General features: G+C 43.4%; 1 protein-coding gene across 1 annotated transcript; it reads right to left on the minus strand.

Moving 5' to 3' along the window:
* Positions 1-2,363: 2,363 nt before the first annotated feature.
* LOC120021885 (wiskott-Aldrich syndrome protein family member 3-like) lies at positions 2,364-13,745 on the minus strand. The gene is made up of 8 exons (XM_038965725.1): positions 13,613-13,745; positions 12,986-13,120; positions 12,262-12,415; positions 11,949-12,066; positions 6,307-6,479; positions 3,940-4,206; positions 2,676-3,079; positions 2,364-2,521 (listed from the first exon to the last, which is right to left on the minus strand). Exons 1-8 carry the CDS (start codon positions 13,743-13,745, stop codon positions 2,364-2,366), a joined length of 1,542 nt encoding a protein of 513 aa, XP_038821653.1.
* Between the last annotated feature and the right edge of the window lie 13,396 nt (positions 13,746-27,141).

Raw genomic sequence — 27,141 nt, forward strand, 5'->3', positions numbered from 1 at the left:
CTAGGCTACTCATGATGACGTATTGGTTGACCAAGCTAACTATAGCTAGGCTACTCATGATGATGTATTGGTTGACCTAGCTAACTATAGCTAGGCTACTCATGATGATGTATTGGTTGACCAAGCTAACTATAGCTAGGCTACTCATGATGATGTATTGGTTGACCAAGCTAACTATAGCTAGGCTACTCATGATGATGTATTGCTTGTTTGTTTTTTGCTTTTGAAGCGCTTGGGGATTATGAAAAGCGCTATAGAAATGTCAAAAATTATTATTACTATCGGCGATATTGGCCTTTTACCCAGTGCATTCGGAAAGTTTTCAGACCCCTTGACTTTTTCCACATTTTGATACGTTACAGCCTTATTCTAAAATAGATAAAATAAAATAAAAATCATCATCAATTTACTCACAATACCCCATAATGACAAAGCAAAAACAGATTTTTAGAATTTGTAGCAAATTTTTTCAAAATAAAAAACAGAAATACTTTATTAACATAAGTATTCAGACCCTTTGCTATGAGACTTGAAATTGACCTCAGGTGCATCCTGTTTCCACTGATCATCCTTTTTATTTATTTTCTATTTAACCTTTATTTAACTAGGCAAGTCAGTTAAGAACAAATTCTTATTTACAACGACGGCTTAGGAACAGTGGGTTAATTGCCTTGTTCAGGGGCAGAATGACAGATTTTTACCTTGTCAGCTCGGGGATTCAATCTTGCAACCTTTTGGTTACAATTCCAATGCTTTAACCATTAGGCTACCTGCCGCCCCTTAATTAAGATGTTTCTACAACTTGATTGGAGTCCACCTGTGGTAAATTCAGTTGTTTGGACATTATTTGGAAAGGCAGACAGCTGTCTATATAAGGTCCCACAGTTGACAGTGCATGTCAGAGCAAAAACCAAGCCATGAGGTCGAAGGAATTGTCCATAGAGCTCAGAGACAGGATTGTGTCGAGGCACAGAGCTAGGGAAGTGTACCAAAACATTTCTGCAGCATTGAAGGTCCCATAGAACACAGTGGCCGCCATCATTCGTATATGGAAGAAGTTTGGAACCACCAAGACCCTTCCTAGAGCTGGCCTCCCGGGCAAACTGAGCAATCGGGGGAGAAGGGCCTTGGTCAGGGAGGTGACCAAGAAGCCGATAGTCACTCTGACAGAGCCCCAGAGTTCTTCTGTGGAGATGGGCGAACCTTCCAGAAGGACAACCATCTCTGCAGCACTCCACCAATCAGGCCTTTATGGTAGAGGGGCCAGACGGAAGCCACTCCTCAGTAAAAGGCACATGACAGCCCACTTGTAGTTTGCCAAAAGGCCCCTAAAGGACTCTCAGACCATGAGAAACAAGAATCTCTGGTTTTATGAAACTAAGATTGAACTTGGATGCCAAGTGTCACGTCTGGAGGAAACCTTGCACCATCTCTACGTTGAAGCAGGGTGGTGGCAGCATCATGCTGTGGGGACGTTTTTTAGTGGCAGGGACTGGGAGACTAGTCAGGATCGAGAGAAAGATGAATGAAGAAAAGTACAGAGAGATTCTTGATGAACAGGACAACAACCCTAAGCACACAGCCAAGACAACGCAGGAGTGGCTTCGGGACAAGTCTCTGAATGTCCTTGAGTGGCCCAGCCAGAGCCTGGACTTAAACCCGATCAAACATCTCTGGAGAGACCTGAAAGTAGCTGGGCAGCGACGCTCCCCATCCAACCTGGCAGACCTTAAGAGGATCTGCAGAGAAGAATGGGAGAAGAATGGGAGAAATTACCCGAATACAGGTGTGCTATGCTTGTAGCGTCATACCCAAGAAGACTCGAGGCTGTAATCGCTGCCAATGGTGCTTCAACAAAGTACTGAGTAAAGGGTCTGAATACTTATGTAAATGGGATTTAATTTTTAAATTTATTATTAATTTTTGTGAACAATTCTAAAAAACAGTTTTGCTTTGTCATTATGGGTATTGTGTGTAGATTGATGAGGGGAAAAACAATTTAATCAATTTTAGAATAAGGCTGTAACGTAACAAAATGTGGAAAAACTCAAGGGGTCTGAATACTTTCCAAATGCACTGTATGTACGTATAAGCTTGCTGTGCATGGTTCCAACAGATCCCCCCAGACCCACTGTGGCTTCCTCCTTTCCCCTCCTCTCCTTCCCCTCCTTTCCCCATACAGTATCTGACTAGTTAATGGATACTGTCATACTGTGTAAGTCTCTCATCTACTTTCCCTAACAAGAGGTCAATCGAGATGTAGTATGCTGTGTGTGTGTGTCCTGGTATTGGAATAGCAGCAGTATGTCGGTGAGTACAGTAAGTCCTAGCCCTCTGCTCTGCCCCACCCTCTCCTCTCCGCCTCAGTCTGACCACTCATTCTCCTCAGGCTCCGAGTCCTCATCTGATTCGCTGTACTCCACCGCGATGCGTCGGGACAGGATGGTGGCCACGTCATTCCCTACTGGCTCCTTCTTTGCTTCCTGCTCACGCTGCTCCTGCACCTTCCTCAGCTGGATGCCTGAGGACACAACACAAGTAATCTACTGTCAAAAGATACTTTCCCTACTGTATATATGTTACTAGTAGCTGGGCTATCTTTCCATGTACATTAATGTAAACAGATCGTGCTGTGTAATCCTGGCCCTTCCACCTAGTGAACCAGAGGGTCTCACCTCTGCGGATGGCTGACAGCAGGTCGCTGCGTGCGTCGCTTATCGGGATGCCTAGCACCTTGCCCTTCCTTGGCAGTGTGCTCCCAGAGGGGTGCATGGCATGGGCTGGGGAGGGAGCGAATGTTGGGGGGCCACCAGGTGGGGGTGGAGGAGGGGCAACAGGGGGTCCCCCAGTGACAGGGTGGGATGGAGAGGGGAAGTAGCTGCCGGGTGGGGGTGGAGGGGGTGAGGGGCTGTATGGGCGGGACAGGGCGGCCATGGTGCCAGGGGCCAGGGTGGGGAGACCTGCAGGGGCCAGGGTGGGAGGCCCTGCTGTGCTGTCGAAGGCCGTCTGGGCTGAGGGGATGAGGGGAGGAGGTGGGGGTGGGGCCGGAGGGATAAAGTGCTCTGGCATCTGGTGACCGCTGTGGAACAATGACAGAAAACCAATCAAGTCAGACAGGGCCTGTCCAGAACTACATCCTTTACATTATAATCAAATATATGCCTGTGGCATTTACTGTAGATAGAATGGGCTTTGAGATTTTCATTCAACTTATATACAATAGAAGAAACGTAGTCAGAGAAGGAGAGAGGAGAGATGAGAGGAGAGAGAGATGAGAGAAGAGAGGAGAGAAGAGAGAAGATGAGAGTAGAGATGACAGAGGAGAGAAGAGAGACAAGACGAGATGAGACGAGAGGAGAGAGGAGAGATGCGAGAGGAGAGGAGAGATGAGAGACGAGAGATGATAGGAGAGATGAGAGGAGAGAGGAGAGGAGAGAGGAGAGGAGATAGGAGAGATGAGGTGAGAGGAGAGATGAGAGGAGAGATGAGAGTAGAGACGAGATGAGAGATGAGAGGGGAGATGAGAGGGGAGACGAGAGGGGAGGCGAGAGGAGAGATGAGAGGAGAGAGGAGAGATGAGAGGAGAGATGAGAGTAGAGACGAGATGAGAGATGAGAGGGGAGATGAGAGGGGAGACGAGAGGGGAGGCGAGAGGAGAGATGGAGGGATGAGAGGAGATATAAGTAGAGAGATGAGAGATGAGAGGGGAGATGAGAGGGGAGACGATAGGAGAGACGAGGTGAGAAGAGAGACGAGGTGAGAGATGAGAGGAGAGATGAGATGAGAGAAGATGAGAGATGAGATGAGAGACAAGCTGAGAGATGAGATGAGAGACGAGAGGAGAGACGAGGTGAGAGACGAGAGGAGAGATGAGGAGAAACGAGAGAGAGATGAGATGAGAGATGAAAGGAGAGACGAGAGGGGTAGCCAGCTACACACCTAGCCTCTTTGGCAGCTGCAGGCCGGGGTCCGTTTAGGGAGGGATCTGTGGGTGTGGGTCCTTGGTTGGGCTGCACGCGGCCCAGGGAGTGCTGGCGGGCTTGGGCTGCAGCGGTGCCGGCAGTAGGGGGTCGGTAGGCCCGGTCCAGAGACTGGGTCTGGTTGGGGCCTGTGAGGTGCTCCTTCCCATCAGGACCCAAGACAGCTCCCTCTTGGGGTGGGTGGTTAGGGCTGGCAGGGTAGGACAGCTCATCAGACATACCAGACCTGGAACATTTAAACCACAGATAGAGGTTGATGAGGAGCAAGGGATCATCAAAGACTTTCAACATACACCTAGTCTCATGTCAATGGAGGTCTTAAAGAATGGGTGTGTCATCTAAAACCAAGGAGCCAACTATTAAAACATAACAGTATTGCTGGAGTACAATGTAGAATATTATATGGTATCCCTTTAAGACTGCAGATTTGGTCACTGATATGGAACGCAGTAAATGATGTCAGAGCTCATGCAATGCGCTTCACAGCGCTGTATGTGTTTTGACTGACAGCCGTTCTGAAGGCAACAAGTTGCCCCCATCCCTCCTGCTAATTGGGCAACTTTTGCCACATGTTTGTTGTCTGAGTGAGAGACATGCTGTACATTAAGAGGACTCGATGTATTTTGAAAGATGAGACGTTGAGGGTTATAATAAATACCTCTTTGATGTCATACAAGCAATCCAAACACCCGTGAGTCCAAACATGCACTTCACATTTCCATATCATAAAACTCATGTCATATACAGTGTCAAAGTTTATCATCACTATGTTTAATGTACAGTTACAAGATGACATGGAGTCATACCCTGGGTTCTTCTGAACAAGCCTGTTTGATGTACAGTTACCAGATAACATGACGTCATACCCTGGGTTCTTCTGAACAAGCCTGTTTGATGTACAGTTGCCAGATAACATGAGGTCATACCTGGGTTCTTCTGAACAAGCCTGTTTGATGTACAGTTACCAGATGACATGGAGTCATACCCTGGGTTCTTCTGAACAAGCCTGTTTGATGTACAGTTACCAGATAACATGAGGTCATACCCTGGGTTCTTCTGAACAAGCCTGTTTGATGTACAGTTACCAGACAACATGAGGTCATACCCTGGGTTCTTCTGAACAAGCCTGTTTGATGTACAGTTACCAGATGACATGGAGTCATACCCTGGGTTCTTCTGAACAAGCCTGTTTGATGTACAGTTACCAGATAACATGAGGTCATACCCTGGGTTCTTCTGAACAAGCCTGTTTGATGTACAGTTACCAGATAACATGACTTCATACCCTGGGTTCTTCTGAACAGACTGAACATGTTTGACTATTGTGAAGGAAATTTGCTGTGGAACACGCACCTGAATGCATGCATGACTCCTTTTGTATGCACACAAATTATGATTGGTTTCCTTGAATTGCCCTGTGATAGCCTAACACTGTAAGATCGTACGTTATAACTTATCTAGACATGTTGGCAATAGAACAAGCTTTCAAATGATGCCCACCTGACCCAGATTGATTTATAATGGGCTGTTTTTGGATTGCGTAAACAACAACAGTAATTGTGTGATGGCCGGGATGCAGGGCTGAGTTCCAAACACAACAACTGAAAGTGTGCTTGCTCTAGTTCCTCAACAGCACAGCTAGGAGAACTTAAAAAAACACCTTTATAGTTGAAGACTCTTCTTTGAGTCATAAAAGTGCATTGAAATGACTTAGGAACTGGGCACACTTGGGAGAGATGTGTGGCCACTTGGAGACACCAGTTAGTCCTCTAACTCAAACCCTTGTATTTTTTTGGTCTTATGTTGTACCTACCCCATATTTTCCAGGAATAGTCTTATCATGTTACTGAATATATCCAGAGTATTTTCAGATTTCGTTATCAACAAATGCGGCAAAAAAGGAAATGTAAAATGCACATAAAATCAACAGTGTACTGTTTGGATTCAGTCCTGTGTCAGGCAAACTGTTGTGTCCTCAACTTTAGTCAAACATTGTTCCATAATTTCCTAACTGTTCTCTTTCAATTGCTACCATGCTCATGCATTTTCATATTTATTCTGTAAGAAACATTTCAATTTAGCCCTATCCAACCAGGCCAATTTCCATCAGTGTAAAGGGTTTTAAGGAGCATGCAGGCTTTCAAACTTTTAGGTAGATGGCAGCAGAGAGCAGATTTTGTACATTTACATTTAGTGGCACACATATCACAATATCATACAATTGTTCATAAAAAAGTATTTGATTGATTGGTTTGTTGGTTGATTGATTGTTTGGTTGATTGATTGATGATTGAATGATTGATTGTTTCAGTGCATCCCTACTGACCTGTCTGGAGAGAGAGATCCCTCAGAGGACATGCCATGGTAGGGTGAAGGCGTGAGGCGGTTTTCTGGGCGGAACTCCTTGTCGTATGCCATCATGTTCCACTCCTGACGACGGTTACGGGCCTTCCTCACCTTCTTCACCTCCCGGCTGGGGTCCTCCACCTGTTTCTGCTCCTAGAAGAGACAAACCTATAAGACTGGGGTCCTCCACCTGTTTCTGCTCCTAGAAGAGACAAACCTATAAGGCTGGGGTCCTCCACCTGTTTCTGCTCCTAGAAGAGACAAACCTATAAGGCTGGGGTCCTCCACCTGTTTCTTCTCATAGAAGAGACAAACCTATACATTTATTTGACTTTTATTTAGTCAGGAGAAACCCATTGAGACCAGGGTCTCATTTTCAAAGGTGCCCCAAGCATAGCAAAAATGCAATACAACAATACAATATTATCACTTAAAAAACTACAAGTTACAACTTTCAACATTACAATCACAACAATCTCTTCATTCAATCAAAACAACTGCAACTGTCATACAACACATCTAATACTAGTCATAAAGTGCCATGGCGACACCAGGGAACCTGCATTCACAAAACAGGGAGTTCTGCAGGCTATTCCAAGAATGGGGGGCATTAAAACTGAAAGCGGATCTATCTAGATCGGTACGGACTAGTGGAACCTAGAGAGTTAACCATCCCTGTGAGCGGGTTTGGTATCTCATAACAGTGAAGTGAGGTAGGTTGGAAGCTTTTTCAGCAGAGATTTGTAAACAGAAAGGGAGTACGGGACTTTAGCGAGAACCAGCCGACCTTTTGATACAAGATGCTTTTGATACAAGATGCTGTTGAGTATTAAACCTGTCATCTGTGATAAAGCGAAGTGTGCTATGGTTCACTGCAGCCAAAGGTTTTAGAGTGGTGTCTGCTGCATTTTGATAAATGGTTTCACCATAGTCCAAAATTGGCAGGAAAGTTGATTGTATAATCTGCTTCCTGCTGTTTAGAGAGAGGCAAGACATATTTTAAAAAATTAAATAATAATATCCACTTTAAATCTGACATTTTTAACTAGCTCTTCCGTATGTTTTTTAGGCGTTAGATCTTTATCAATTCAAACGCCCAGATATTTATAGGCGGGAATGCACTCGATGAGAGAATCATCCAATGAGTAAATACACTACATGGCCAAAGTATGTGGACACCAGCTCATCGAACATCTCATTCCAAAATCATGGGCATTAATATGGAGTTGGTCCCCCCTTTGCTGCTATAATAGCCTTCATCCTTTCAGCATTGTCATGCTGAAACAGAAAAGGGCTTTCCCCAAACTAGTGCCATAAAGTATGCTGTAGCGTTAAGATCTCCCTCCTTCACCAAACAGTTGGCACTATGCATTCAGACAGGTAGCGTTCTCCAAGTACATGCCAGACCCAGTTCGTCCGTCGGACTGCCAGATGGTGAAGCGTGATTCATCACTCCAGAAAATGTGTTTCCACTGCTCCAGAGACCAATGGTGGCGAGCTTTACACCACTCCAGCCGATGCTTGGCATTGAGCTCGATTGACGTTGCTTCTAGAGGCAGTTTGAAACTCGGTAGTGAGTGTTGCAACCGAGGACAGACGATTTTTACACGCTACGTGCTTCAGCACTCGGCAGTCCCGTTCTGTTAGCTTGTGTGGCCTACCACTTCACGGCTGAGCCGTTGTTGCTCTTAGACGTTTCCACTTCACAATAACAGCACTTACAGTTGACTGGGGCAGCTCTATCAGGGCAGAAATGTGATGAACTGAATTGTTGGAAAGGTTGAATCCTATGATGGTGCCACCTTGAAAGTCACTGAGCTCTTCAGTAAGGCCATTCTACTGCCAATGTTTGTCTATGGAGATTGCATGGCTGTGTGCTTGATTTTATACACCTGTCAGCAATGGGTGTGGCTGAAATAGCCGAATCCAGTAATTTGAAGGGGTGTCCACATGCTGCTGTGTATATAATGTATGTAGTCCATCTGAGACATTCTTGTGTGAATTAGAGAACATATATTTCGTTTTGCCCGCATTAAGTTCAAGTTTTAAATCAACAAGGGCTTTCTGTAATGTAACAAAATCAGATTGCAGCTCTAACATAGCTCGGTCAACAGTTGGTAAACCAATAGATAGACCAATATTATTTATAGAACAAAATCGACCTTTGCGGTACACCTTTCGTAATATCGAGGAAACTAGACTTGACACCATCAGAAAGCACACATAACACTGACTGCAGCCCAAATACAGAAATATGGACTGCGTCAGAGGATGCCATCAGAATGGGGTACAAACCTCGTCTGGCTGGCACGAACCATGTGGTACACAGTGAGGGAGACCTGTGACCCACTGGTCTGGAAAGGAGTCCGTCCGTTTGAATGCAATATTCACCCAGAAATGGAGAATTTTGATTGGTTCTCTCATACCCAGAAATTGAGAATTTTGATTGCTTCTCTCATACCTTTTCTGGGGGGTTGAGACCTCCCGTAATGGAAGGAGGCGGCTCTCTGGGGCTTGGTGTGGCTGTCCACATCAAAGAGCCTCTTCAGACTCTGAAGTCAGGAGGACTTGAGCCATACTAGATAGTATAAACCCTCCGTATGGGACAAAACAATCAAAACTCACTATAGAACTAGCATAAACCATACATACAGTGCATTCAGAAAGTATTCATACCCTTGACTTATTCTACTTATTCTAAATACAGCCTGAATTCAAAATGGATTCAATTCATTGTTTTTCTCACCCATCTACACACAATACCCCATAATTCCAAAGTGAAAATGTGTTTTTAGACATTTTTGCAAATGTATTGAAAATGAAATACAGAAATTTCTAATTTACATAACTATTCACACCCCTGAGGCAATACTTTGTAGAAGCACCTTTGGCAGTGATTACAGCTGTGAGTCTTTCTGGGTAAGTAGAAGAGTTTTCCACACCTGGATTGTGCAAAAATGCCCATTATTATTTTCAAAATTCTTCAAGCTCTGTCAAATTGGTTGTTGATCATTGCTAGACAACCACTTTCAGGTCTTGCCATAGATTTTCAAGTAGATTTAAGTCAAAACTGTAACTCTGCCACTAAGGAACATTCACTGTCTTCTTGGTGAACAACTCCAGTGTAGATTTGGCCTTGTGTTTTAGGTTATTGTCCTGCTGAAATGGTAATTCCTCTCCCAGTGTCTGGTGGAAAGCAGACTGAACCAGGTTTTCCTCTAGGATTTTGTCTGTGCTTAGCTCCATTCCATTTATTTTTTATCCTGAAAAACTCCCCAGTCCTTAATGATTACAAGCATACCCATAACATGCTGCAGCCACCACTATGCTTGAAAATATGGAGAGACAAAAAGTGAATTTATTTGCCAAATTTGTTGCAGTATTACTTTAGTGCCTATTTTGCAAACAGGATGCATGTTTTGGAATGTTTTATTCTGTACAGGCGTCCTTATTTTTCCTCTGTCAATCAGGTTCGTATTGTGGAGTTACTACAATGTTTTCTCCTATCAAAGCCATTAAACTCTGTAACTGTTTTAAAGTTACCATTGTCCTTATTGTGAAATCCCTGAGCGGTTTTCTTCCTTTCCAGGAACTTGTATTTATTTATTTTTATTTCGCCTTTATTTAACCAGGTAGGCCAGTTGAGAACAAGTTCTCATTTACAACTGAGACCTGGCCAAGATAAAGCAAAGCAGTGCGACAAAAACAACAACAGAGTTACACACGGGATAAACAAACTGAGTTAGGAAGGACGCTTGTATCTTTGTAGTGACTGGGTGTATTGATACACCATCCAAAGTGTAATTGGGATATTCAATGACTGCTTTTTTTTTACCCATCTATCAATAGGTGCCTTTCTTTGCGAGGCATTGGAAAACCTCCCTGGTCTTCAGAGTTGAATCTGTGTTTGAAATTCACTGCTTGACTAAGGGACCTTACAGATATGTGTGGAGTAGTCATTAATAAATCATGTTAAAAACTACTATTACACACATGAAACGTATTATTCAAAACTCAATGACTCAAGACAGTTCAGCTATTCATTTAAAGGAAAATATATATAATAATTTCGATATAAAAATAATTCCACTTTAACATTATGGGGTATTGTGTGTAGGCCACTGACACAACATCTCAATTGAATACATTTTAAAGTCAGGCTCTAACACAGGGGTGTCAAACTCATTCCACGGAGGGCCGAGTGTCTGCAGGTTTTTGGTTTTTCCTTTCAATAAAGCCCTAGACAACCAGGTGTGGGGAGTTCCTAACTAATTAGTGATGTTAATTCATCAATCAAGTACAAGGGAGGAGCGAAAACCCGCAGACACTCGGCCCTCCGTGGAATGAGTTTGACACCTGTGCGTCTAACACAACAAAATTGTGAAAAAGTGGAGGGGTGTGATTACTTCCTGAAGGTTCTGTAGAACATGTACGAGCTCATTTATTAACTTGGTGGGAGTAGCAAATATTCAAACGAGAGCTTTGAAGGCCGCTGTGGAGAAGGGTTCCATGTGAACAGCAGTTGAACATGGGTCAGTCGGTCCTAAGAGATGGGCGAACGCCGTTCGGAAGGGAGGGGCGATGGCCTCCGTCGCCCCCGGCGGATCGAAAGGGAGTTGGGTTCAGATCCCCGAATCCGGAGTGGCGGAGATGGGCGCCGCGAGGCGTCCAGTGCGGTAACGCGACCGATCCCGGAGAAGCTGGCGGGAGCCCCGGGGAGATTAATGTAATACATTTCAGTTCTGCTACAGCTGGTGGTGGAGTTACGTCTTAGTTGTTATTTAATAAATCATCATGCTTCCTCTAATTAAGAGCTCTATTCAATTCGTATCGCGGAAATTCAGCGTTACAGTTTGATTGAAATTTAAAGGCAAAGTTCCTGCGGAGACTGGTTCCTGAGGAGACTGGTTCCTGAGGAGACTGGTTCCTACGGAGACTGGTTCCTACGGAGACTGGTTCCTGAGGAGACTGGTTCCTGAGGAGACTGGTTCCTGCGGAGACTGGTTCCTGCGGAGACTGGTTCCTATGGAGACTGCATTCAGCGCTGCAGATGACGGCTCAATAGGAAATTAGCTTTCCATTTCTATCGTGCCAGCCGTACTGTAACTCTGCAGCCATACAGATCAAACAGCCCCTAGACAATTTAAGATGTATACAGTATAGTATAGTATAGTAGTAGTGTTAGAAAGAGGTTTTGTTCATCTTGCTAAACACAATAGACCATGCTATTCACTAACCATGTTTCCTCTCTTGCTCGCTCCCTATCCCCATAAGCCCTCATTCTCTCTTTCCTTCCCATGCTCTATGTCTGTCTAAACACACGTGCACATCCCGAGGCTTTTGCACAGACAGTCTAAAAAGAGCAATGAGCTAATCCTGACAGGCCTGATGTCAAATGGTGGAGGGAAGGAGAGCGGGTCTGAGAGGGAAAAAACAGCCAACAGTCATAACAATATATATATATATATGAGAGAGAGAGACAGAGAGAGAGAAAGAGCAAAGAGCTTGCAGCGAAATATAGAAAATGTGAGAGAGTAGTAATTCATCACAGATACACATAAAACACACATTCACGCACGTGCACGTACACATACACACAAACTCACTCACCTTGTCACCAGCCTTCTGCCGCCTCTTCTCCTTCCGCTTGTTTTCTGTTGCTTGGATCATCTTCTCCTTCCACAGATTAAAGAAGTAGGACGGGTCTGTGTAGAACTTCAGACCATCCTTGTTGTCATCCCTGTATGACAACACATCCTGACCTGAGACACTGGCCTTGGCAATGCAATTGACACCTACATTTTATAACTCTTATCTTATAATACACATAAATTGCACATCCCCAATGCTTAATTCTGTACCTTAACGTAAAAGGAGAAGTGCAATGACTAAAGTGGGGTTCAGTAAGTCGTAATGTGATTGGCTGAGGGCTAACCTGTAGGGGCTAAGGATGTTGAGGGGTGGAGGTTTGTCACAGCGATGGTACATCTCCATGACAGGGTTGAGGATGGAGTTCCTGGACACCACCTGCTGGTCTTGGATGGTGGAGCTCTTGAAGGCCTTCCTCATGTTGATGTCCTGCAGCGAAACTGGGACCAGAATGCCAAGGATCAACACAATGAATGAACACTACAACACTGACTCATTGGCAGCTATGAATGAAGTGCCATGGCAACCCAGAATGTTTACAAGTGTGGAATGTTCAATAACATGAAAACAAACCACATTTATTAGTGGTGTATCAATGCTTCCTCTTAAATAAAAACACAATTCAATAGAACAGCAAACATAGGGTCAGGATTACTGTGAGCAGAGTCTTCGAACAGGATGAATATACAGTATCCAGTGTATCCCAGCCTGTATAATGACAACCAATGTATTGGTGATTGGAGCAGCAGGGAGTCTGGGACTCAGCTGTTTGGCCCTAAGCCCTGGCGAAGCCCTAGTATTATGCAACTGTGTGTTTTACTACGCTCCTTTACCACGGTGCTCTTAATTTGATGCTCATTCACGCTTTCATACCATATGCTGTGCTGTATGTTGCCCTGGGAATGATGTATTGATGATGTATTGTATGATGCTCAGCAGATAATTTTACCCTTCTTATCCCCCAGCTGTGACCCCCCCCCCCCCCCCCCCCCCACGAGGCCTCCACCTACCCTCCTCCACAGTGGAGTCCAGCTGGGTGACTTTGACCGCCAGCAGGTCCACTCTCTCTTGGAGGCTGTTCATTCTCATGTAGAAGCTGTTGGCCTCATTGAACAGCTCTCCAAAAATGTCCTCTGCATGTCGACCTGCATTCACAAAACACACACACACCATGCATAGACATGGGTCAGGGACATAGAAGGGCAGTGAGTCAGTCAGTCAGCAGTCACTCAGTCAGTCAGCAGTCTATCAGTCAGTTATTGAGTCAGCAGTCAGTCAGTCAGCAGTTAGTCAGTCAGCAGCCAGCCAATCAGTCAGTCAGTTAGCAGTCAGCCAGCCAGTTAGTTCAACAGTCACTCAGCCAGTCAGCAGCCAGTTAGTCAGTCAGTCAGTAAGCAGTCAGCTGTCTGTCAGTCAGTCAGTCAGTCAGTCAGTCAGTCAGTCAGTCAGTCAGTCAGTCAGCCAGTTAGTCAGCCACTCACTCACTCACTCACTCACTCACTCACTCACTCACTCACTCACTCACTCAGTCAGTCAGTCAGTCAGTCAGTCAGTCAGTCAGTAATCAGTCAGTAATCAGTCAGTCAGTCAGTCAGTCAGTCAGTCAGTCAGTCAGTCAGTCAGGTGTGTAGACTTACTCAGGCCCCCCAGCTGTTTGATGATGGCTGCCAGGGTGCTGTTAGTGACACACTCCAGCTCGCTGGTGACCCCGTCCGGCACGGCTCCACGACACAGGTGCCTGGGCTCGATGCATCTTTTAACCAGCGGCATGGCGGCTGCGCCCTACACACAGTCACACACTCACCTATAGAGAGCCAGGGAGGAAGGGTTCAAAAACACTCCAATTAGCACATTCATGACAGCTATAAAACAATATAACTTCATCTTCAGTGGAGCCATCTATAATGAACCAAAATATAAACGCAACATGTAAAGTGTTGGTCCCATGTTTCATGAGCTGAAATAAAAGATTGCAGAAATTTTCCATATGCACAAAAAGCTTATATTTCTCTCCAATTTAGTTCACAAATTTGTTTACATCCTTGATAGTGAGCATTTCTCCTTTACCAAGATAATCCATCCACCTGACAGGTGTGGCATATCAACAAGCTGATTAAGCAGCATGATCATTACACAGGTGCACCTTGTGATGGGGATAATAAAAGGCCACTCTAAAATGTGCAGTTTTGTCACAACGCCACAGATGTCTCAAGTTTTGAGGGAGCGTGCAATTGGCATGCTGACTGCAGGAATGTCCACCAGAGCTGTTGCCAGATAATTTAATGTTAATTTCTCTACCATAAGCCGCCTCCTATGTCATTTTAGGGAATTTGGCAGTACGTCCAACTGGCCTCACAATCACAGACCACGTGTAACCACGCCAGCCCAATACTTCCACATCCGGCTTCTCCCCCTGCGGGATCGTCGAAGACCAGCCACCCGGACAGCTGATGAAACTGCGGAGTATTTCTGTCTGTAATAAAGCCCTTTTGTGGGGAAAAACTCATTCTGATTGGCTGGACCTGGCTCCCAAGTGGGTGGGCCAATGCCCTCCCAGGCCCACCCACGGCTGCAGCCCTGCCCAGTCATATTGAAATCAATAGATTAGGGCCTATTGAATTTATTTAAATTGACTGATTTCCTTCCATGAACTCTAACTCAGTAAAATCATTGAAATTGTTGCATGTTGCATTTATATCTTTGTTCAGTATATATTGAACTTCCTGTTGTGTGACAGGTCAATTAGAAGCACTGAATAAATAAAGAGTCAATAGACGGGAGAGAGAACGGAGAGACGCAATAATGACCATGTAATCAACCAACAGAGAGAAATCACAACATTTACAGCATTTAACCGTTTAACTTTTTTTTTTTAAATACATGCAAGGGTGCAATCATAAGGGCTCTTAATTAAAGGCATGCAGGACAAAGACCTACTGTAGTACTGTCCAAGACAAGAGGGGTGAGGTTCAAATGTATTGATAAAAGGAAAAACTACATTATTATGGATTATAATAGTAGCGTTGTAAAGTAAGGCAAAGACAATCAGAGGACGCCTGGACATGAGGATTGAAAGGTCGGGTGGTACAGACTAGAGAACCAATGAAATGTGAGGACAGTATCATGGCCTATTGCACCATGGGTGGGTGACTGTGACAGTGTGTGTGTCTGTGGGTAGGAACTCTGTGCTCAACCCATCAGGCTAATGGGTAGTGACCATCTACATTAACAGGACTCCCCACACAGCCCTAGGGCAGGCTGGCATGTCTTAACACAACCGCCTGGCATTATTTTATACAGTACGACCCACTGCCTACTGCTCAGCATGTCCCTATAGTGGAGATACAATAGAGGAGACCTTTCTTCCTCTCGCCTTCTTCCCTCTCTCATAATGTTCTCTTTCCTACACTCTTTAAAAAAAGGTGCTATCTAGAACCCTTAAGGGTTATTTGGCTGTCCCCATAGGATAACCCTTTAAGAACCTTTTTTGGTTCCACAGGGGGTTCTACATGGAACCAAAAAGATTCTACCTGGAACCAAAAAGGGTTATCCTATTGGGTCAGCCGAAGAACCCTTTTGGAACCATTTTTCTCTCAGTTCAATCCCAATGTTCTCCATCCTCTCTCTCAGTTCAATCCCAATGCTCTCCCTCCTATCTCTCCCAGTTCAATCCCAATGTTCTCCATCCTATCCCTCTCAGTTCAAATCACAATGTTCTCCCTCCTATCTCTCCCAGTTCAATCCCAATGTTCTCCCTCTTATCTCTCTCAGTTCAAATCCCAATGTTCTCCCTCTTATCTCTCTCAGTTCAAATCCCAATGTTCTCCCTCCTATCTCTCCCAGTTCAAATCACAATGTTCTCCCTCCTATCTCTCTCAGTTCAAATCCCAATGTTCTCCCTCCTATCTCTCTCAGTTCAAATCCCAATGTTCTCTCTCCTATCTCTCTCAGTTCAAATCACAATGTTCTCCATCCTATCTCTCTCAGTTGAAATCCCAATGTTCTCCCTCCTATCTCTCTCAGTTGAAATCCCAATGTTCTCCCTCCTATCTCTCCCAGTTCAAATCCCAATGTTCTCCCTCCTATCTCACTCAGTTCAAATCCCAATGTTCTCCCTCCTATCTCACTCAGTTCAAATCCCAATGTTCTCCCTCCTATCTCTCTCAGTTCAAATCCCAATGTTCTCCCTCCTATCTCTCTCAGTTCAAATCCCAATGTTCTCCATCCTATCTCTCTCAGTTCAAATCCCAATGTTCTCCCTCCTATCTCTCTCAGTTCAAATCCCAATGTTCTCCCTCCTATCTCTCCCAGTTCAAATCACAATGTTCTCCCTCCTATCTCTCTCAGTTCAAATCCCAATGTTCTCCCTCCTATCTCTCTCAGTTCAAATCCCAATGTTCTCCCTCCTATCTCTCTCAGTTTAATAACTGTATTTAGATATCTTGTCTCTTTCAAGCATGGGTCTGAAAAAAAGAGAGCAAAATAAGAGGTACAAAAATAACCAAATAAGCATATCCAATGAAAAGAGCTTGGATCAAATAGTGATGGATTTTCGTCTTTATTTGGCACTTGGGCATATGAAAAAAGACTGGAGCCGGACTGATATAGGCATCACCCAAGTGGGTGCAAAACATTGTGAAGGAGGAAAAGTCCAGTGTCTAGTTACATGACTCAGGCTGGTTCCCAGAGTAGCCCTCTACATCAGTGGTTCCCAACCTTTTTATAGTCTGGTACCACTTCAAACATCCAACTTCCAGCTGCGTAGCCCCTCTAGCACCAGGGTCAGCGCACTCTTAAATGTTGTTTTTTGCATTCATTGTAAGCCTGTGTAACAGTTTAACTTTATGGCGTCCCCTCGCCCATACCCGGGCGCGAACCAGCACACATCAACAACAGTCACCCACGAAGCATCGTTACCCATCACTCCAAAAAAGCCGCGGCCCTTGCGGAGCAAGGGGAACCACTACTTCAAGGTCTCAAAGCGAGTGACGTAACCGATTGAAACGCTATTAGCGCACATCACCGCTAACTAGCTAGCCATTTCACATCCGTTACACTCACCCCCCTTTCAACCTCCTCCTTTTCCGCAGCAACCAGTGATCCGGGTCACGGCACCAATGTAACAGTTTAACTTTATGGCGTCCCCTCGCCCATACCCGGGCGCGAACCAAGGACCCTCTGCACACATCAACAACAGTCACCCACGAAGCATCGTTACCCATCGCTCCACAAAAGCCGCGGCCCTTGCAGAGCAAGGGGAACCACTACTTCAAGGTCTCAAAGCGAGTGACGTCACCGATTGAAACGCTATTAGCGCGCATCACCGCTAACTAGCTAGCCATTTCACATCTGTTACACCTGCCACACACACACTACACAATACATTTATTAAACATAAGAATGAGTGTGAGTTTTTGTCACAACCTGGCTCGTGGGAAGTGACAAAGAGCTCTTATAGGACCAGGGCGCAAATAATAATAATAATCAATAATTTTGCTCTTCATTTAGCCATCTTACATATAAAACCTTATTTGTTCATCAAAAATGGTGAATAACTCACCACAGGTTAATGAGAAGGGTGTGCTTCAAAGGGTGCACATAACTGCAATGTTGGGTTGTATTGGAGAGAGTCTCAGTCTTAAATAATTTTCCACATACAGTCTGTGCCTGTATTTAGTTTTCATGCTAGTGAGTGCAGAGAATCCACTCTCACATAGGTACGTGGTTGCAAAGGGAATCAGTGTCTTAACAGCACGATTTGCCAAGGCAGCGTAACCAGAAATCTGGCAGTGGATGTTAATTATTTGACTAGGCTACCTGTATTTGACATTGTGTTGTTATTTCACTGGGGGCAGTGGGGGCAGTGAAACGAGGCTACTCAGGCGAGAAAAAAACACCTAAATGGACTGTTTGAAAATGTGAATCACATTTTTATTTGGCGTACCCCCGATGGCATTGCGCGTGCCCATGTGCCCCAGTTTGGGAATAGCCGCTCTACATCAACCATCTCCCTGACCAACCTTCCTCTGAACAAGCCATGAACTGTTCCTCTCTATCTTTGGAGGATGCACGAACTCAAAGACTTGGCCTCTATTGGTTGACCTAGCTAACTATAGCTAACTATAGCTAGGCTACTCATTATGATGTATTGGTTGACCCAGCTAACTATAGCTAGGCTACTCATTATGATGTATTGGTTGACCTAGCTAACTATAGCTAGGCTACTCATGATGATGTATTGGTTGACCTAGCTAACTATAGCTAGGCTACTCATGATGATGTATTGGTTGGCCAAGCTAACTATAGCTAGGCTACTCATGATGATGCATTGGTTGACCAAGCTAACTATAGCTAGGCTACTCATGATGATGCATTGTTTAAAACTTCTTGCCACTATAGGGGGTGCTGTTTCGCATTAGCATAATTTGCTCTCCAGATTAAACTGCCTAGTACTCAATTCTTGCTCGTACAATATGCATATTATTGTTATTATTGGATAGAAAACACTCTCTAGTTTCTATAGCCGTTTGAATTATGTCTCTGAGTGGAACAGAACTCATTCTACAGCACTTTTCCTGATAGGGAGTGAGATTTCAGAAATGTTGGCCTCTGGTCCCAGGTCAGTTTTAAAGTCCCTGTAAATCCTATGAGGATACAAACACTGCCCACGCCTTCCTCTAGATGTCAGTAAGTGGTGACAATTTGAATGGAGTCGATTGCGCAATCAGGGCCTGTATAAAACACCAAAGACCGGATGTACCGTTCTTTTGCTCCCTGCGCCTGACGCACGATTGACGTCGGACCTGCTCTCTTTCCAAGCTGTTGTTTAGCCAGTAATATATCGCCGGTCATGTTTTTACTCGTTATAGGTGTTAAAAACATCATAAGGTAGTTAATTTAAACCGTTTTATAGCAATTTATATCCGTTTAGTGCGATTTTGAGGCATTTCTATGTGATGCACTTTGAAGCGCCGGGCACGTTTCGGGGTCCCGGTCGAACGTTAGTGGGCATTTCGACGGACAAGAGGACATCTTTCGACCAAAAGAAGATTAGACCCAAGAAAGGATACATTGCCCAAGATTCTGATGGAAGATCACCTCATAGTAAGAAATATTTAAGATGATAAATCGTTGTTCTGTCGAAAAATGTTTTATGATTAGTAATTAGGTAATACACGTTGCTCTCTGTATTTATTCTAGTCGAGTTGTGATGGTGGGTGCAATTGTAAACTATGATTTCTACCTGAAATATGCACATTTTTCTAACAAAACCTATCCTATACAATAAATATGTTATCAGACTGTCATCTGATGAGGTTTTTTCTTGGTTAGTGGCTATCAATATCTTTATTTGGCCGAATTGGTGATAGCACCTGATGGAGTAAGAAACTGATGGAGTTAGAAAAGTGGTGTCTTTTGCTAACGGGGTTAGCTAATAGATTTACATATTTTGTCTTCCCTGTAAAACATTTTAAAAATCTGAAATGGTGGCTTTATTCACAAGATCTGTATCTTTCATTTGGTGTCTTGGACTTGTGATTTAATGATATTTAGATGCTACTATTTAATTGTGACGCTATGCTAGCGATGCTAATCAGTGTGGGGGGGGTGGGGGGTGATCCCGGATCCGGGGTTGAGGTTCGGTAAAAGTTAACCAAGCTAACTATAGCTAGGTTACTCATGATGATGTATTGGTTGACCAAGCTAACTATAGCTAGGCTACTCATGATGACGCATTGGTTAACCAAGCTAACTATAGCTAGGCTACTCATGATGATGTATTGGTTTACCAAGCTAACTATAGCTAGGCTACTCATGATGATGTATTGGTTGACCAAGCTAACTATAGCAAGGCTACTCATGATGATATTTTGGTTGACCTAGCTAACTATAGCTAGGCTACTCATGATGATGTATTGGTTCACCTAGCTAACTATAGCTAGGCTACTCATAATGATGTATTGCTTGTCTATTTTTGCTTTTGAAGCTCTTGGCGATTATGAAAAGCGCTATAGAAATGTAATAAATTATTATTACTATCGGCCGATATGGCCTATTACCCAGTGCATTCGGAAAGTTTTCAGATCCCTTTACTTTTTCCCCATTTTGATACGTTACAGCCTTATACTAAAATAGATTAATAGTTTTTTCCCCTCATCAATCTACATACAATGCCCCATAATGACAAAGCAAAACCAATTTTTTAGAAATGTTTGCAAATGTATTAAAAATACAAAAACTTAAATATTACAATTACATAAGTATTCAGACCCTTTACACAGTACTTTGTTGAAGCACCTTTGGCAGCGATTACAGCCTCAAGTCTTCTATTCGATATGATGCTACAAACTTGGCACACCTGTATTTGGGAAGTTTCTCCCATTCTTCTCTGCAGATCCTTTCAAGCTCTGTCAGGTTGGATGGGGAGTGTTGCTGTACAGCTATTTTCAGGTCTCTCAAGAGATGTTCGATCGGATTCAATCCAGGCTCTGGCTGGACGACTCAAGGAAATTCAGAGACTTGTACCGAAGCCACTCCTGTGTTGTCTTGGCTGTGTGCTTAGGGTTGCTGTCCTGTTGGAAGATGAACCTTCGCCCCAGTCTGGGGTCCTGAGCACTTTGGAGCAGGTTACATCAAGGATCTCTCTGTACTTTGCTCAGTTCATCATTCCCTCGCCCTGACTAGTCTCCCAGTCCCTGCCGCTGAAAAACATCCCCACAGCATGATGTTGGCACCACCATGCTTCACAATAGGGATGGTGCAATGTTTCCTCCAGACGTGACACTTGGCATTCAGGCCAAAGAGTTCAATTTTGGTTTCATCAGACCAGAGAAACTTGTTTCTCATAGTCTGAGAGTCCTTTAGGTGCCTTTTGGCAAACTCCAAGCGTGCTGTCATGTGCCTTTTACTGAGGAGTGGTTTCCGTCTGGCCAGCCCACCATAAAGGCCTGATTGGAGATCTGTCTGCAGAGATGGTTGTCCTTCCGGAAGGTTCTCCCATCTCCGCTGAGGAACTCTGGAGCTCTCTCAGAGTGACCATCGGGTTCTTGGTCACTTCCCTGACCAAGGCCCTTCTCCCCCGATTGCTCAGTTTGGCCAGCTCTAGGAAGAGTCTTGGTCGTTCCAAACTTCTTCCATTTAAGAATGATGGAGGCCACTGTGTTCTTGGGGACCTTCAATGCTGCAGAAAAAATGCTTTGGTACTCTTCCCCAGATCTCTGCCTCGACACAACCCTGTCTCGGCGCTCTACGGACAATTCCTTTGACCTGATGGCTTGGTTTGTGCTCTGACATGCACTGTCAACTGTGGGACCTTATATAGACAGGTGTGTGCCTTTCCAAATCATGACCAATCAATTGAATTTACCACAGGTGGACTCCAATCAAGTTGGATCAAGGATGCACCTGAGCTCAATTTCGAGTCTCATAGCAAAGGGTCTGAATACTTATGTAAGTCAGGTATTTCATTATTATTTTTTGAATGAACTGTATATTGGTTTCGTCCCATAATTCAATTGATAACCTAAATTCAATAAATAGGATGAATAAAGGGAATCTCATGCTTATCTGAACATGTGGCCATTCTCATGTCATTATTATCACAATGTTTAAATCAACATTTAAAGCATAGTTATTGGACAATTGTTCTTTTGGATGGCAATTTATGAGAATTCGGTGTGGAAAAAGTACACTTTCAATTTCCCCGCTGTAACACAGTATATCGGGAGATATATCAGTATCGTTAACCTCTCTGGGGTAAGGGGCAGTATTTTGACATCCGGATGAAAAGTGTGCCCAAAGTAAACTGCCTGTTACTCAGGCCCAGAAGCTAGGATATGCATATAATTGGTAGATTTGGATAGAAACACTTTACAGTTTCTAAAACTGTTAACATAATGTCTGCTAGAATAACAGAACTGATATGGCAGGCGAAACCCCGAGGACAAACCATCCAGGGGGAAAAAAATAGTGATCATAGGATTTTCCAATAGTTTTCTATGGGATGCCCTTATTATTAGGAACCTGGTTGCAGTTCCTATGGCTTCCACTAGATGTCAACAGTCTTTAGAAATTGTTCGATGTTTTTCTTTTGAGAAATGAAGAAGCAGTCCTATTCATTATAAGTGTCACTCCAGGTGGACTCTACTGTTTTGGTGCGCGTGAACAGGACTCGCTCCACGTTGTTTTTATCCAGTATTAGAAACAGTTTATTCCGTCTTAAATTGTATCGATTATTTACGTTTTAGGGTACCTGAGGTTGGATTAGGAACATTGTTGGAAATGTTTGGACCAAGTTTACAGGTAACTTATTAGATACTTTGTAGGCATGTTGGGTGAGTTGAAACCGGTGTATTTCTGAATCAAACGCTCCAAATAAATTGACATTTTTGGGACATAAAGAAGGACATTATCGAAGAAAAGGACCATTTGTGATGTTTCTGGGACATTTTGGAGTGCCAAAGGAAGAAGATCTTCAAAGGTAAGGCATTAATTATATCGCTATTTCTGACTTTTGTGGCGCACCTGCCTGGTTGAAATATCTTTTTCATGGATTTGTATGCGGGGCGCTGTCCTCAGATAATCGCATGGTTTGCTTTCGCCGTAAAGCCTTTTTGAAATCTGACACAGCAGCTGGATTAACAAGGAGTTAAGCTTTATTTTGATGTATAACATATATATTTTCAAGAATGTTAAATATTTGAATTGAGTATTTTTGAATTCCGCGCTCTGCAATTTCACCGGATGTTGGCCAGGTGGGACGTTACCGTCCCACGTACCCTAGAGAGGTTTTAAGTTACCGATATATCGGTATCGTTAAGTTTTCTCCCCCCAAAAAACATATCGGTCGGGCTCTAAATAAGACTAACATACAGAAATCTTACAGAGCTTGATTGTGAGATAGTACTACTGTAATCTAAATATATACAGTATATACTCTATATAGAAATAGGGCTATTCTGTTCAATATCAATGGAAGACAAAGACCATTATTACTTTTCCTACATCAGCATATCATCTTGAAATGTCAGGATTTGGAAAACTAAATGCATAGAAACAGTAAATGACTTGGTAACAGGAAATACATGTATTTCCATGACAGAATTAAAAAGTAATTTTGGACTGACCAATGTAAATAAATTCAAATACATGCAAGTTAAAAGTTACAGATCACAGAATTTTGGCAACCTTGAGGGAATTTTATTTGAGTCAAAAGATGATGATCCTATGATTGGGAAGATATACAAAACCTTCTTGAGAGTCTATCAAAGTGACAATCTCTTAGAAAAAAACGAACTATTGGAATAATGACTGAAAAAGAACTGATGTTGGCACAAGATGGAGGGAAAGTTGGAGCATAACTAACGAAATTACATTTAACGAAAATGTACTCTTAATCCAGTATAAACTTATGTATAGCCTTTATTATACAAGAGACAAAATTCCCAAATTCTACAGGTCATGTGTAAAATGCATAATGACTCAATAATCCATGCTTTCTGGGAACGCTATAAAGTTAGGAAATTGTGGGCGGAGCTAGAAAGTTGTCTGTCAGAAGTATTACAATGTAAACGTACATTTAATCTGTCTGTCTGCATATTTCAAGACATGGCATATGGGGGTGTAGTGAGATACCCAATGGGCTGGACGATTCTCTTCTCATCACTCATCTTGAAAAAATGTATCCTAAAAACATGGAAATCAATTAATCCCCCATCATTAACACAATGGAAAAATCTATTGATTTATTATTTAAATTGCGTGAGCTACGGAGAGAAACAAAATGGTGAAGTTTCAGGCCATGTGGCAGAGAGTGATGAGGGAGCTGGAGATGGAGGTGTGTGCTAGTGGGTCTTGGCAGGTGTGATGTTGTTGATGTTTGTATGGATGTTGTCGTTTGTATGTGTTTGTTTGTATTGTTTATACAAGAAAAGAAACAAACAAATGTCAGGTTTTAAGTAAATGTATCAAATTTAAAAGAAATGGGACAAGATGTTCCGAGGCTACAGAGTCCTTTTTGCAGCTGTCAGAATTCCAATGAATTGGCACAGCGAAATACCTAAACATGTGTAAACAACCTCAAGGGGAACCTCTAGATGGGAAGCTGGGGCAGTGCACGTGACTGTACATCCTCACACTGAGAAAGGCCCATGATACTCTGGAGGATGGGAGCTGGCCTTGTAACATGTCTGCTCTGCAGCTCCTAGGTTGCAACCCCTCTCTGCTCTACGCCACACTGTGCGAACCTTGAGTTCAAAACCATGAGCAGCTGAAGAGTCGAAAGTGCAGTTTATTTTTGAGAATGCATTCTTGAGTGGTGAAAGCTTTCAGCTTCAGAATGGTTCAGACAGGATCAAAAAACATTTCATACTTCACTATTATGGAGAAAACTAATATCAGATACTCACAGCTGCAACTTGTTAGAGGATTAACTTGATTTGAAGCCTACTTTGTAATTAGGCCTTCCACTTAGAGCAAGCTAACAGGAATCCTGCCACTCACTGTTTTGACCTCAACAATGAGCTTGCTAAGTGGCAGCTGAGTAAACAAATCCAAAGCTTACAGTCTCTGCAGCGATAGTTATCTTTCTGTATCCTTAAGAAGAAAGATACATTTACTATCTTGGTGAACGATCCCGGTAATCATTTATATATGACTCCTAGTGCTGAGATCACTGAGACCTCACCTCTTAAATATTATGCTTATTTATGTCCTGACACACTACAGCTTATTGTTAAAATATGAATGAGTAAACTTTATTCTCCTTTGATAGTTCTTCATGAATGATTACTTTCACACCAAACACTGCCGTCCTCTCGAGAATCTATTGGCTCCTGTTGCTGGCATCTTCTAACCACTACAGTCTCTACCACATATTTTGCCATCCTCTCCATTGCTTACACTGTCTCTTTGTTGTTGGAGTTTCTCGCTATTCAAACTAAGAGAGGCTCTTAGCATCTAGCTAAATGCTACCATTGATTCTAAAAAGTCAAGTTGGGTGACTTCTCTCTCATCTCTAATTCTTATCTCCTCTACTGGAGTCTGTGTATAGCATGCCTCCACAGCCCGGACTTAACAGTCGCGGGAACAAAACTGATTAATGAGTGGAAACCATAGCAACGCTTCCACCGTGCTGTTAGCATGACACTGACTCCAGGCTCCCTTTGACATAATCTACAGTATGTTCAGAACAAGATAGGAGAAATCAATGATCTACTGCATTCCTCCCATCACAGACCTAGCAGTTCAATCAGAGCCACCATATAGTGAGTGAATCTATTAAAACAAGGTAAGAGCAATGAGCAGTACGCAAAGATCAGCACAGTTATGAGTAAAATATACAATCACAGCACCCCACATTAAAGGTTCCTCCTGCTCCTATAAAAGGACACCTGAAAAAACTGTATGAAGACTAATGAAGTCATGGCACCTGCTGAAAACTGCCGAAGTCATGACTCCATAACCTTCCACTGTCACGCCCTGATCTGTTTCACCTGTCTTTGTGATTGTCTCCACCCCCCTCCAGGTGTCACCCATCACCCCCATTATCCACTGTGTATTCATACCTGTGTTGTCTGTTGCCAGTTCGTTTTGTTTCGTCAAGCCTACCAGCAGTTTTCCTTCTGTTCCGGTCTCTCGATTGTACCTGTTTTCTAGTTTTCCCAGGTTTTGGCCTTTTCTGCCTACCCTGACCCTGAGCCTGCCTGCCGTCCTGTACCTTTGCCCCACCTATCTGGATTACTGACCCCTGCCTACCCTGACCCTGAGCCTGCCTGCCGTCCTGTACCTTTGCCCCACCTATCTGGATTACTGACCTCTGCCTACCCTGACCCTGAGCCTGCCTGCCGTCCTGTACCTTTGCCCCACCTATCTGGATTACTGACCTCTGCCTACCCTGATCCTGACCCTGCCTGCCGTCCTGTACCTTTGCCCCACCTATCTGGATTACTGACCTCTGCCTATCATTGACCTGTCTTTTGTCTGCCCCTGTTGGATTAATAAACTGTTGTTACTTCGACATTGTCTGCATCTGGGTCTTACCTGAAATGTGATATCCTCTGTTGCTTTACAAGTAACAGTTTGCAAACTTTCTCCTTAGCAATTAAGACTACATTTTATGGTCTACCCTTTGTAACCCCTAAATCAATCAAGATTGTCAAGGTACCATTCGGCTGACAAATCAACCATGCAAAGTCATACTCTACCAAGGCGAACCTGAATGTGTTCCATATCAGCTTTGAGGACATACTTTCTTTCCTACAAGCTGTTCCGGCACTTGGTGGCAGAAAGGTGCCTCTTATTAAGAAATGGTTGAAATATGCAGAAATATCAGGGTGACATTCAAGACTGCTGAACAATTTAACAAATGGCCACCCGGATATTTACATTGACCCCCCCCCCCCCCCCATTTATTTTTACACTGCTGCTACTCACTGTTTATTATCTATGCATAGTCACTTTACCCTTACCTACATGTACAAATTACCTTGACTAACCTGTACCCCAGCACATTCACTCGGTACCGGTACCCCCTGTATATAGCCTCGTTATTGTTATTTTATTGTGTTACTTTTTAATATTTTTTACTTTAGTTTATTTGGTAAATATTTTCTTAAATCTTTCTTGATTTGCATTGTTGGTTAAGGGCTTGTAAGTAAGCTTCTCACGGTGAGGTCTACACCTGTTGTATTCTGTGCATGTGACAAATAAAGTTTGATTTGATTTGAAGACTAGTGATACTGCTGTTAATGCTGTTGTCTTGGTAAAAGGCAAGCATGCACCTGGACTTCTCATCTCGTAGGATATACGGTATGCTTTACAAACATGTACATTAGGTAACACTTAGTTAACACCTGTGTAATAACACTAATTACTGTAGTATTGAAATGTTACACAGTAGCCTAGTTTAGTAGGCCTAATGTATTCGTAACTGCTTAGTAATAGATCGATGTGCAGACATGTGGCTTTAAATCTGTTGCATCATGCAGGCACAGATTGCTTTTCCAAAAATATCCATGGTTTAATTAGTAGTCATCTTTGATTGGACATGACTGATTAGAAGAAAAATAATGACGTTAGTGAGTTCATGCAGTTGGACTGATGATTACGTCATCATACCTCTGACCGTTGCTGCTTCTGCACGTGCATGTGATTTGTAAAGACAAGG

The sequence above is a fragment of the Salvelinus namaycush genome, chromosome 26 (genome assembly GCF_016432855.1).
Source record: "Salvelinus namaycush isolate Seneca chromosome 26, SaNama_1.0, whole genome shotgun sequence".
NCBI classification, from domain to species: domain Eukaryota; kingdom Metazoa; phylum Chordata; class Actinopteri; order Salmoniformes; family Salmonidae; genus Salvelinus; species Salvelinus namaycush.

What these genes read in the sequence shown, in the direction of transcription:
- LOC120021885 (XM_038965725.1), bottom strand. Translation starts at nt 13,745, where the DNA reads ATGCCGCTGGTTAAAAGATGCATCGAGCCCAGGCACCTGTGTCGTGGA. An exon ending in GGACTCCACTGTGGAGGAGG is followed by an intron (nt 12,416 to 12,985) that starts GTAGGTGGAGGC and finishes TTCTGGTCCCAG; the next exon opens with TTTCGCTGCAGGACATCAAC. An exon ending in GCTGTCAGCCATCCGCAGAG is followed by an intron (nt 2,522 to 2,675) that starts GTGAGACCCTCT and finishes TTGTGTCCTCAG; the next exon opens with GCATCCAGCTGAGGAAGGTG.